We start from the raw sequence: 11,640 nt of genomic DNA, 5'->3' as shown, positions 1-11,640 counted from the left end.
CCAACAGACCTTTTCTTAGCATGGTGTAGATCACCAACACACTTGGGAGTCTTGTGATCCATAACTTCCCCCCATATTGATGAAGGTTGAATACACAAAACCACAGGATAAAACAGGAGCGACATTTTCTCTTCCATAGCTTTCTTACCATTGAAGGCTATGAGAAGAGTAAAAATCCAATTACTTTAAGAGGAAAGGGTAGATTAGGTGAAACTCTTCATATTATTTGCAGCCATCTGGTTCAGTAACAAACTCTCCAGGGATCCAAACATATTTATAACTGAAAAGACTTTGAACTTGAATGACTTTTAGATCAGGACATACGATGTGGTAACGCAGTATTCACAGATACTTAGCAAGGAGGAATGAATAGTTCTGTGATGTTTTCTTTTCCCTGGGGAAGTAGAAATAGAAGGATACAAATAAATGCTAAATACCGACTGAAAACTCTTCCCTTAACACTAAACCATATCTTTCTGAGTGTGAGAATAAAGCAACATGGCTAACTCTGGTAGAACTATATTCATATCCCGCAGAAAGCAGTGCGGGTTCTCCCAGAACTGTTGAAGAATGGGAGACAGCACTTATCTCAGAGGCTTGCAATGTTTCTACATCATGGATCGGAACAAAAGTGACTGGACCTACATCAGAACAGAGTTGACCCTCAGTCTCGGTTTATAGGAATTTGGCTGATAACACATTCAGACCTGGGTAAAAGGATAAATAAGTAAATAAGTAAATGTCATTTTCATAATTAAATTAATTTCATAATAAAATAAAACAATATTTATCTTTACTATGATAGATTAAAGCAGGCCCCAGGCTGTGTGATAGAATCACTTGAAGATAGTGAGAACTGCAGGGTCTGGTGGTGCTTGTCTTTAATCCCAGCTCTTGCAGGCAGGAGGCAGGAGGATCACTGAGTTTGAGGCCATCCTGGTCTAGAGATTTGTCTCCTGTTAACCAGTACTAAATGGGTTTGAAACTGTTTCCAAATCGAGACTCAAACCAAAAGCTCTCTAACTTTACCGGTTTAAGGCTGATACTGAGGAAATTTAACATAGTTACTCTAATTTTGAAGACCAGAGAGAAGCTCTCTGATCAGTAGGGAAGATTTCATTGACCACTGAGAGATGCGCCAAGCCAGAAACAGAATATGCTCGGCCCAAGTGTCATTGGTCTCGTGTTTTAAGGAACTTTATGCATCCCCCTAATAGCTGAAGTTTCTTAAAGCATAACGTTAGGCAGAACTCAGTGAATCCCGAAGAATAGGAAGAAATATTGTAGGATCCAGAGGGACAAGAACATCACAAGAAACCCGTAGACTCAGCAAACTGGGAGGCGCTCTCACGAGCAGTTTTTGGAACATAGCGGGTATCTGGGAAAGCCTTAGATAGTCAGCTGTGCGGATTGACTCGCTGGCTGGAGAGTGACTGCTGATCACAGAGCTTAGCGCAGCAAGTGTGGATTTTAAAATTATACGCTACAGCTGGAGACTTAAATGAGAGCTCTATAATCTCGCTATTAAAATAATAAGAAGAGACCAGCCTGCCACATGCATTTGAAACCTTAAGGCCCACCTGCAGTGAGACACTCCCTCCAACAAGGCCAGACCTCCTAATTCCTCTTCTAATCCTTTTAAATAGTGCCATGCCCTGGTGTCTAAGCATTCAAATCTATGAGCTCTTATGGGGGCCATTTTTTTATGCAAACCATCGCTAAAATTCCTTAAATAATCATTTTGCAATTCATTTTTCTTGTGGGAGCCAAAGAAAATAAAATGTTATTTTTTTAACATATTGATTTGATTTCTTTCAGACTTATTTACTTAATTGAGAGGTCATAAAGGGCAAAATACATTTTGAATAGTTGTTTTTATGATTTGCATAAAGAAGGAATGTAAGTATTTCCTGCATGCTCTGGAAGTTCATTATTAGCAACAGGAGTGCATACCTATGGTGATTTAAGAGTTAAGAAAATCCTGTTTACGGGTTGCTTTCAGTAACCATTGCCTTCAGGTATGAACACAGGCAATTTTTTTTATTAACTTGAGTATTTCTTATATACATTTCGAGAGTTATTCCCTTTCCCGGTTTCCGGGCAAACATTCCCCTCCCCCTTCCCCTTCTTCATGGGTTCCCCTCCCCATCCTCCCCCCCCCTTGCCGCCCTCCCCCCAACGATCTAGTTCATTGGGGGCTCAGTCTTAGCAGGACCCAGGGCTTCCCCTTCCACTGGTGATCTTACTAGGATATTCATTGCTACCTATGAGGTCACAGTCCAGGGTCAGTCCATGTATAGTCTTTAGGTAGTGGCTTAGTCCCTGGAAGCTCTGGTTGCTTGGCATGAACACAGGCAATTTTGAAATGGTGAACACACCTATCTTAACAGATTTATGATACACTGAACTAAACATTTTTAAAAATTCATTTAGGGCTGGAGAGATGGCTCAGGCATTAAAGGCTAGGCTCACAACCAAATATATAAAAATTCATTTAGTGGTGCTGAGTATTGAACATAGGGCCTCAGACCTTCTATCTTCTTGCTCTGGCTCTGAACTAAATACACTAAAGCCAAGAAAGGATTTTTGAATACATTTGATTAGAAGAGCAGACCCCAGTATTCAGTCATTTGAAATTGGTTCCCATCACAGAAGCAAGCTTCTTCCAATGGAATCACAATGTTCCCGTTGGCAGAAAGTAAGCACACAGGAGGCTGCCAAGGACTGTGTGTAGGTGTGTCTATTTGTCAGAGCAATGAGTGACAGATAATGAGTGTTTTTCTGTCTTCACCTTTAGATTCACCTGCAAGGTCCTCAGCATCTTTCAAGATCCGACTTCAGTAGTTTGTAAACCATCAAACTCACTGGCTTCAAAAATATTTTTCTGATTCTGGCAAAACATTTTTCATTAATTGAAAACCCAAGGGACTTTTTTTTTAAGCAAGAAATTTTTCAGTGGGATGAGTGAAAGCAGAGTTGCTAGGTTCCTTCCTTGGATAAGAAAGGATTGGGATTAATATTGCCAGAAATCTGTTCTCATCCAATATTTTAATTACTAGACAGAGGAGAATTTCAGCTTTGTCTTTACCTTGGGAATATTTGTCCAAATCAACAGTGGTCATGTGATCAGATAACTAGATGCCTATTACATGAGAGACCCTACTTTTTGTAGCTGAAGCTTTAGAGATGTAGATAACCTCAGAGGGTAAAAACTAGACGAGAGATGCTGAAGGAAAGAGAACTACTTGATTTCATAAGCCATTGACTTCCACCAAGCCTGCTAACATGTTCTGACAGTAACTGGCTCTAAGGTAAACTTACTGGCCTGAAAGAGATATAAAAATACATTGAGGCAGATGTGAAGTTTACTTCTTATGGAGAAATAACATGTGCAATTACAGTTTTCCCTTAAGTTTGGAACGTGAGTAACACACACACACACACACACACACACACACATACACACACACGATGCTACTGAGAAGTAAGGCTGCAGAACCTTTAAACATCATAAATGAAGAAACCGAGGAATTGAAATAGAAGCCAAGAGCCTGTCATAGGCTACACACCACTTGCTGATACCTTTCTGTTTCTCCTTTCCTTATACACATGGCACCTAATGCTCAAACACAGGATCTATTCTATTCAACAAATTGTTGTAGTATTAAACCAATTTTTTGGTAAGGAAGCAACACATCACACTCGAATGGTTTCATGACTTTTATTTGGGGACTTAGAACCTCCATAGAATCTTTCACCCTGCCTCATACACTTTGTATGACAAAAATCAAAATATATGAAAAACGATGATAAAATGAATAGGATATTCCTCATTTTGAAAGACTTTGCACACTAAAAGAAAATTTAATTAACCTCATTACTGGAAGTTTTTTTTCTTCAGGCTGTTTAATGTATCCAAAATCAGCATGGGAAAGTTCTGAAGTATACTTTCTTGTGTGAATTCACAGCTGGAACTCATTTGAGTATGTTCCATTCAAAGCATTGCACTAGCAACAGAAGAATTCATGGTGCATTTAATGAGTTTGACTCAAGGTAAAATGACTGATTCTATATGTCAGAAGAATCAAATGATACTGTAGCAAAACAAAATTGACTTTTAATATTTGTTCACCAGTTCATTGAATCTTACAGAAAATGAAAACATTCTTTTTTTTTCCAATACACATTGGTTCTCCTCAAACTTGTCCTTTGTAGCTATTAAATGCATTTAAATATTGACCTTCTTCTAACTGGGTGGCTTACTGACTTCTGTATTATCCGTAGCTGTTGCTGTACACTATGCTGGCAGTCTTGAACTATGACATAATTAACTTCTCAAAAAAGTTGTCAGCTGTCAATTGATTTTTTTTAAGCATTCTATGCAAAAAGAAAAAGAAACAAACAAAATGAAAACAAAAACAAAAACAAAACAAAACAAACAAACAAACAAAAACCAAGACTAACCCTAACCTGACAACTGATTCCCTTCTAACTTTCCCTTTTTTAGCAGTCAGCTACTCCATGACATCAGCATGTTTTTAGGAGTACTGAAATCAAGAAACCCAGTATGGCTGCCAGCAACCAAATTGGTATCTTATTTGAATCTACTAATTGCTGAAATAACAAGCTACTATCTTGCTGCATAAAATAGCACTTTAACAGGTACCGGCCCTTTTTATATGAAAGAAAATTTAAATTTACAAATACTACATTTGGCTAAAAGTTGCTGTGACAAAATATGGCAGCAGTCATTAAAAGATGGCTTCCAGTGTTAATATGACAAATTAACTTCATCCCTATAAGTATTTTTAAATGTATTGGATCTTTTTGCTTAGAGGTTTCAAATCAAGGAGTTTCAGTAAAATGTATAGATTTGTTCTGTTCTTCATGTATGGGCCATACTATAAAACATTTTCATTATTTTGTAGTCTATCTGTCATCTCTTTCATCTACAATGTGATTTCTGAAATAGACACTGTTAGGTCAACTTTCTGCTAGGAAATGTGCTAAGACAACTTTTTTCTTTTGAAGACATTCATAATGAGATATGAAGTAGGAAAATACATTACTTGGTGGAGTAAACAGAAAGGTGAGAATATTAAAAGACCCCTTTCAATTAGGAGTTCAAAGGGCATGAAGATTCTGGTCCTTTGTGTGAAATTAGAAGTTAAAAACTCTGCCCAGCAGTGTTCATTCTAGGATGTTTTTAAGAATGGACAGATGGTATGCGATTGGTGTAGACATACGTCAGCTAACAGTCACTGGAGGTTTTGATCAGCACCGTTTCCTATACTAAGTATTCAAAGGTTAAGAAATGCTACTGCACTGCCCTGTGGACTTCTAGGATGATAACTGAAAGGAATGAACCTACCTCAGTATAAAATGTATCTACTTGCCTTGCAGACAAAATTCTTACAATACAGGCAATGATGGTTCAAGTATATGATCTTCCTCCAAAGAGCTTTGCCCAGCCTGTAAGGAGCTAGTTTGGAGTCTCCTTCTTAAGTAATGTATTCACTATGTTATAGGCCATTCAGTCTCTTCAATTTGTGTTTAGCTTAGAAGTTGGAGTCCAGTTTATATAATCGCTGTTTGAGTAAAACCCCATTATTTCTTTGGATGTATACTTTTGTGTAATTTGCATACCCTAACTCACAACTACATGCATCATCACGGTTTAAGCCTCTGAAAGAAAGGACCTATTATTACTTACTATATTTTATCTAGATGATATATCATGATAGTTATGGTTTCATGGACTTCCAACTGCTCTATATCTTCCACACACATAACTATATTTATAGAGCATTTTTATTATAGTTATTACAGAGCTTTATGTGCAACCATGGTCAATTCAGGAAACAGATTTATTTAGTTATGTTCATGGGGGGGGAATCTACATAAAAACATTGATGACAGCATACCAGATATGTTATACTTGGATTATTATACTAAGTCCCATTCATGAGAATTCACTGTGAAGTAATGAGAAAACAGAACTATTACTTGAATACAAATATTGGTCCCTTTGGGGGTCTCAGCAGTTGTCAAAAGAACTCGCTATTTAAGACTGGAGTTGCTAGTACTGGAAGTCACTTTTCTGAACCTGGGCTTAACTTTTCACTTAAAGCCTGAAGGTGTGAAGTGTGCTATGAGAATGCCAGTATTTTACTTTGCCAAATTTAACCAGAAAGGAAACTGACAGTGGCTGTTTTTTCTATTTGAGGGACTATTTAGAAATGTATTTTCCCCAATTTTTCTCTAAGTTCGGGTCCTACTTGGGCACTATATCGTGCAGACAAACAAGAGCGATTTTGGAAGTTGAGTCTTTATTTCTTAGTTAGGCAAATGTAGAGTTATTCATTCATTTGATGGCTTTTGTCATGTAATGTAAATAAGAAATATTAAATAGATTAAAATTACTTTTATAGGACAATAATGTTTCATACACTAACATAAAGTCAAGCTGCTACATTGTACTTGTTTTCTGTCCAGCAGTTCACTATTTTAACTGCCCTGAGTAGATTCTAAATACTGCTTAGCAAAGTTTCTTAGAATTTAAATATAATTCAGTAAAGCTACTTAAAAATAATAAAACAAGTCTTCTCAGATAGGTAATTGTAATTAGAAGGTAGGATTCTTTCATTGATAAAGTATTATCTGTGTACTTAAGTCGATACTTTATATAAAGGAGTTGACCTAGGAGATCTAACCGTGGTTTTTAATTTTAATCTGAGTCTCTATGAATTTTTTTGGTCAAAAAGGTAGATTTTTAAAGAGTAAACTATTCTGTATACTGGAGACTTGAAGTATTAACTTTTAGAAAAAGTCTCTGTTATTCCCTTATGATACTGAGTTTTTGCACCTCCCAGAATCCTGGTTTATGTAAAGAAGCCTGTATTTCAAATTCGTTGTTCTAATTTGTTTAGCGAAGTGCATTTCAAAATTGTAGAAATATGTAAAATTTGTGCTTGTGGAAGTTACTTCGGCAAGTAGCATTAATTTTCCTAATACAGTCCTGGTGACTGTCAGCCTGCAGCATGTCCCTTTCATGAAATGACATCTTGTTGGGATGACATAGCATAAACCAGTTAGGCTCTAAAGCCCCTCCCCCTCTTTTTTAGCTCCCCTTATGCTTATATTAATTTATAATATATATCGACTGATAGCTTTACAAAACAAATGAATGAATTGGCCTTTATGAAAACGACTCTTTACAGTAAGTGAAAAAGGGTTATCACAGTTTTGGTAACTTGCATGAGTTCATATTAAAAAAAAAAAACAAACGAACAAAACTTTCACGTATCTCGAGAACTGACTCCAGGGCACACTCAGTTGTATGCTCGGAAGCAATAGACCCCGTACAGCTTATGCTTTTTATCTGGGAAACCCACAAAGCGCACTGCAGCCTCTGTCGGACTACAGCGCCGTCTTGGCCGAGAAATAGGGTAGCGGACACTGCCATCCGCCAGCCATCCGGCATCGCAGCGGTCATAGCCCAGAAGCTTCCAGGCAGCAAATATCTGACCCACTTTCGCAATCTGAGCACCATCATTGAGACAAGCTTGCACTGCTTCGTCGTAGGTAAGCTTGGTGGGGTGGATCAGGTAGTAAAATCGGCCTGTGGGGAGAAGGAAAGAGTTAGCCAGCCTGGGATGGAAGGAGCCAACAGCACAGTGCTTCTCAGTGAAAGGAGACGCAGAACAACATCTGAAATTTGGAGAACATAAGATTGCCATTTAAATGTCATATTAACAGGCCATTCTCGATTAAATAAATTTGCTTAAGCCTTGCTTCTTGGCGTGTGCTCACGCATGCCCTTGTATAGCATTAAAAAGAAAAGGGCACTGGCAGATGCAGTTTCTGATAGCTAATTAGAGACTAAAAGAGCTCTTCTGTGGTTCTAGGGAAGACCGAATTCACGTTGAAAGAAGGGCTATTTAAATTCTACTTGTAGCAAGACTGAACCCCAGTACAAGTTTCTAGAGAGGCGAAATTTGAATGTGAAAGGATCAAAAAACATTCTTCACATAAAAGTCCATTTAAAAGAAACTCAAAGCCCTCAAGCTCTTTTCAATACAGGTATCAATAAGACCTTATTCTCACCATAGCCACAGCATAAAAATTCATCAAACACAGGAAGTCATTTGCGATTAATGACATCCTTGCTGAATGCAAACCCCATCTGCACCCCCTTACTAGAAGAGGAGTTTGTTAATGTTTTAAAATTTTCATCTTTTGAAGCCTGACATTTTGCTGTTTCTTGATTGCACAGAAACACTGTTACTTTTGACCACTTATTGAAGTATTAATGACTGAGATCTCATTAACAAGATGGACGGCATCATGTACGAATGAATCATCAGTTGGCAGAACTGGCATACATTGCATGTTTTCTCAGTTGTCTTAGTTTTAAGGGTAATATAATCACATTTTCCAATCACACACATTATATAGTGTATTATCCTATGGCTCTCATTTAGCATGACGCTCTTGTGTGTGTGTCAGTGTCTCTGTGTTTGTGTGTGTGTATTTTTATGTGTGTGTTTGTTTATATGTGTGTATGTGCGTGTGTTTGGGAGTGTGTGTTTGTGTGTGTGAGTGTGTGTGTGTCAGTGTGTCTGTGTTTGTATGTGTGTATTTTTAGGTGTGTTTGTTTATATGTGTGTATGTGCGTGTGTTTGTGAGTGTGTGTGTTTGTGTGTGTGAGAGTGTGTGTGTTTATATGTGTGTGAGTGTATGTGTGTTTATGTGTGTGTGAGTGTGTGTGTGAGTGTGTATGTGTGAGTGTGTGTGTTTATGTGTGTGTGTGAGTGTATGTGTGTTTATGTGTGTGTGAGTGAGTGTGTGTGTCAGTGTGTCTGTGTTTGTGTGTGTGTATTTTTATGTGTGTTTGTTTATATGTGTGTATGTACGTGTGTTTGTGAGTGTGTGTGTTTGTGTGTGTGAGTGTGTGTGTGAGTGTGTGTTTATGTGTGTGTGAGTGTATGTGTGTTTATATGTGTGTGTCAGTGTGTGTGTGTGAGTGAGTGTGTGTGTCAGTGTGTCTGTGTTTGTGTGTGTATTTTTATGTGTTTGTGTTTGTTTATATGTGTGTGTATGTGCGTGTGTGTGTGAGTGTGTGTGTCAGTGTGTGTGTCAGTGTGTCTGTGTTTGTGTGTGTGTATCTTTATGTGTGTGTTTGTTTATATGTGTGTGTGTATGTGCGTGTGTGTGTGTGTTTGTGTGTGTTTGTGTGTGTGAGTGTGTGTGTATGGTAAGTGAATATGCATTTCTGTTCAGATGTTAATGGTTTTGACTGTGTGCCTCCAGCTAGAGGCACAAACCTTGGTGTTACACTCAGAAATGCTCTTCACATCTTTTGATACAGGGCCTCCCATTAAACTGGCCGAGCTGTCCTGTGAGCCCCAGGGATCCTCCTGTTTGTGCCTCAGCATCGCTGGGATTATAAGCGCATTCCACCACACCTGGCACTTTGCCATGAGTTCTCTGGACTAAAGGCAAGCACATCTGAGATGTCTCCCTATCCCTAAATAGGCTGCCACAGTGTAAACGAATGCTCCCAGTTCTTTCTACTCTAACCTAGTAAGATTTGAAATAAGGGTAGAAGCCACTGCAACATCCATTAACTAGAGAGACTGGTCTGCCATCTACATAGAACCGCAAACCATAGGACATGAGTTCAAATCTGACCTCTACCTGTTTGAAAATGAAATTTGCTTGAGATACATATCCATCTGTTCGGCACCATGAACTCCTGCAGCAGTGTGGATGGCTGGAACTGCATCATTCAAAGCTCTTTCGGGTAAAATGTTGAAGTCTAAGTTGTTTCCCTTTTTAATTCCTCAGGAGTCTATTTCCAGGGACTTTAAATATAACTATGGGCCTAGAGCCGATTCACAGGGATGTGACTTATGCAGTTACTCTGCCCCCTCAACTAGAAGGCCCTATGTTTGTTTTAAGGCCCTGCATTGTGCTTTTGCTTGTTCGTTTGAAGAGAGTCTCGCTATATAGCTTAGGCTGGCCTTGTACTTATAGTCCTCCATCCCCAGTCTACTAAATAATAGGATTATGGACTTTTGTGACAATATAGCTTAAAACTCTTAATCCATTTTGAACAAAGGTCCCTACATTTTCATTTTGTAGTAGGCCCCCAAGGTTAGGTTCAGGATGATCCAATAGAAGGGCTGGGAGTGGGAAGAATGCGATGAGTCTGTTATTGGTGCCATAGAAAACTTCCCTGCCTTTCTCTTTTAGTCTAATTGTGCTGAATTTGTCTCACTCAGTTCCCAACTTGCCTTGAACTTTGTTGATCATGATATTGTGACTGGGAAAGGGAGGGTAAGTATGGCCGGGAAGCCCCTCCCCTCAGCACAGAGCAGTAGTGCAGGGACAGGACACTGGCAGCATGAAACAGGCACACATGACAGCTTCAACTACGTCATTAAAAAACTGTAGCGAAACCGGAAATATGTAGCTCTTGTTGGATTCATGTAGATAATTTTAAAATTATGACATTCAAAATTCAAGAACATTTTGCTTCTTTTAAAAATAGAGTGATACCTTAAAGGATTGCTTTTCTGTTGTTTTTTTTGGGGGGGTTGCTTGTTTTTTTGTTTTTGTTTGTTTTGTCTTTAAAAATTAATATCAAAATTCAAACAGCGTTTTAGTACAACTTGTTCTCCAGGATAAAAGCGAGGGCAAAACAGCTGCCATCTTACCATTGAAGTTGGATGTGAAACAGAAAACATCATATCTGCTCTTATCCTTGTCCCAGAACCCGTAGTTCCTGACTCCAGGCACGGTGTTTTGGCCCCCGCAGGGCTCACGTGGTTTGGTGATTGGGTACTGCACAGATCCGTCACTGAGCCAGCCAGCATTGCACCAATCCAGCCCGCCCCGCCAGGCATCGTACAGCTGGTCGAAGGAAGCAATCACAGCATCCTGGTCCAGACAAGCCTGGCGAGCCTCGTGAAAGTTAAGATTGTAGCGTCCCAATCGTGGAAAGTAAGGGAACACCACACCTGTTCAAAGGAGAGACAGAAAAAGTCATTAGTGATGAGCCCTGAACATGTCGGCTTACAAGAGGGTGTGCAGAAAAAGTGCAATCTCCAGATGGACTAGGTTTTGGGGAACTCGGAGTGGTTTCTCACAGCCCACTTCTACTTCACACACTTGGTTGTTAAGTACCCTGTGAGTAGCTATGACTTGGAATGACAACTTTAGTGATTTGACTCCACTGCCAAGAGTTCAACTCATGCTAAAAATTTCTCCCCTGTGAAAGAGATTCAGCCATGTGTTTCAATATGTCATATACATACAGTTGTATTGAACATACAACTGCTGAGCTTTTATGGGAAGGCAAAAGTCCAAGCTAATACTAAGGGTTCTGGGAGATAGAGTACTTGGGCAGACGGTGTTTTCCAAAATTCACAGTTTTTTGGAAGATGTTGTTATGGAGTTAGCAGTTTGTTTCGTATAGTCTTTGACACTAGTAAAAAGAATAAGTTGGATGCTTCAAATGTGCACGTTCTTCCACTCTTCTGTGTGCTGCTGAAACCATGCAAGTAAGTCACTGTCACTTCAGGGTTTGAATTCGAAGAAACCAGTTAAATTTGCATATCTAACAAAAGTCTCATT

General features: G+C 39.0%; 1 protein-coding gene across 3 annotated transcripts in view; it reads right to left on the bottom strand.

The window, feature by feature from the left end:
• Window positions 1-3,707: 3,707 nt before the first annotated feature.
• The window catches only part of Hapln1 (hyaluronan and proteoglycan link protein 1), a 64,754-nt gene continuing 56,821 nt past the window's right edge, over window positions 3,708-11,640 (bottom strand). For all 3 annotated transcript variants that reach the window (NM_019189.3, NM_001439407.1, XM_087617341.1), the window contains 2 exon segments: window positions 3,708-7,621; window positions 10,722-11,024. In NM_019189.3, coding sequence (NP_062062.3) covers window positions 7,332-7,621; window positions 10,722-11,024 — 593 coding nt within the window. In that variant the 3' untranslated portion in view covers window positions 3,708-7,331.

This window comes from Rattus norvegicus, chromosome 2 (genome assembly GCF_021556685.1).
Source record: "Rattus norvegicus strain SHRSP/BbbUtx chromosome 2, alternate assembly SHRSP_T2T, whole genome shotgun sequence".
In the NCBI taxonomy this organism is placed as follows: Eukaryota; Metazoa; Chordata; class Mammalia; order Rodentia; family Muridae; genus Rattus; species Rattus norvegicus.
This window is presented reverse-complemented; position numbering and strand designations above follow the sequence as displayed.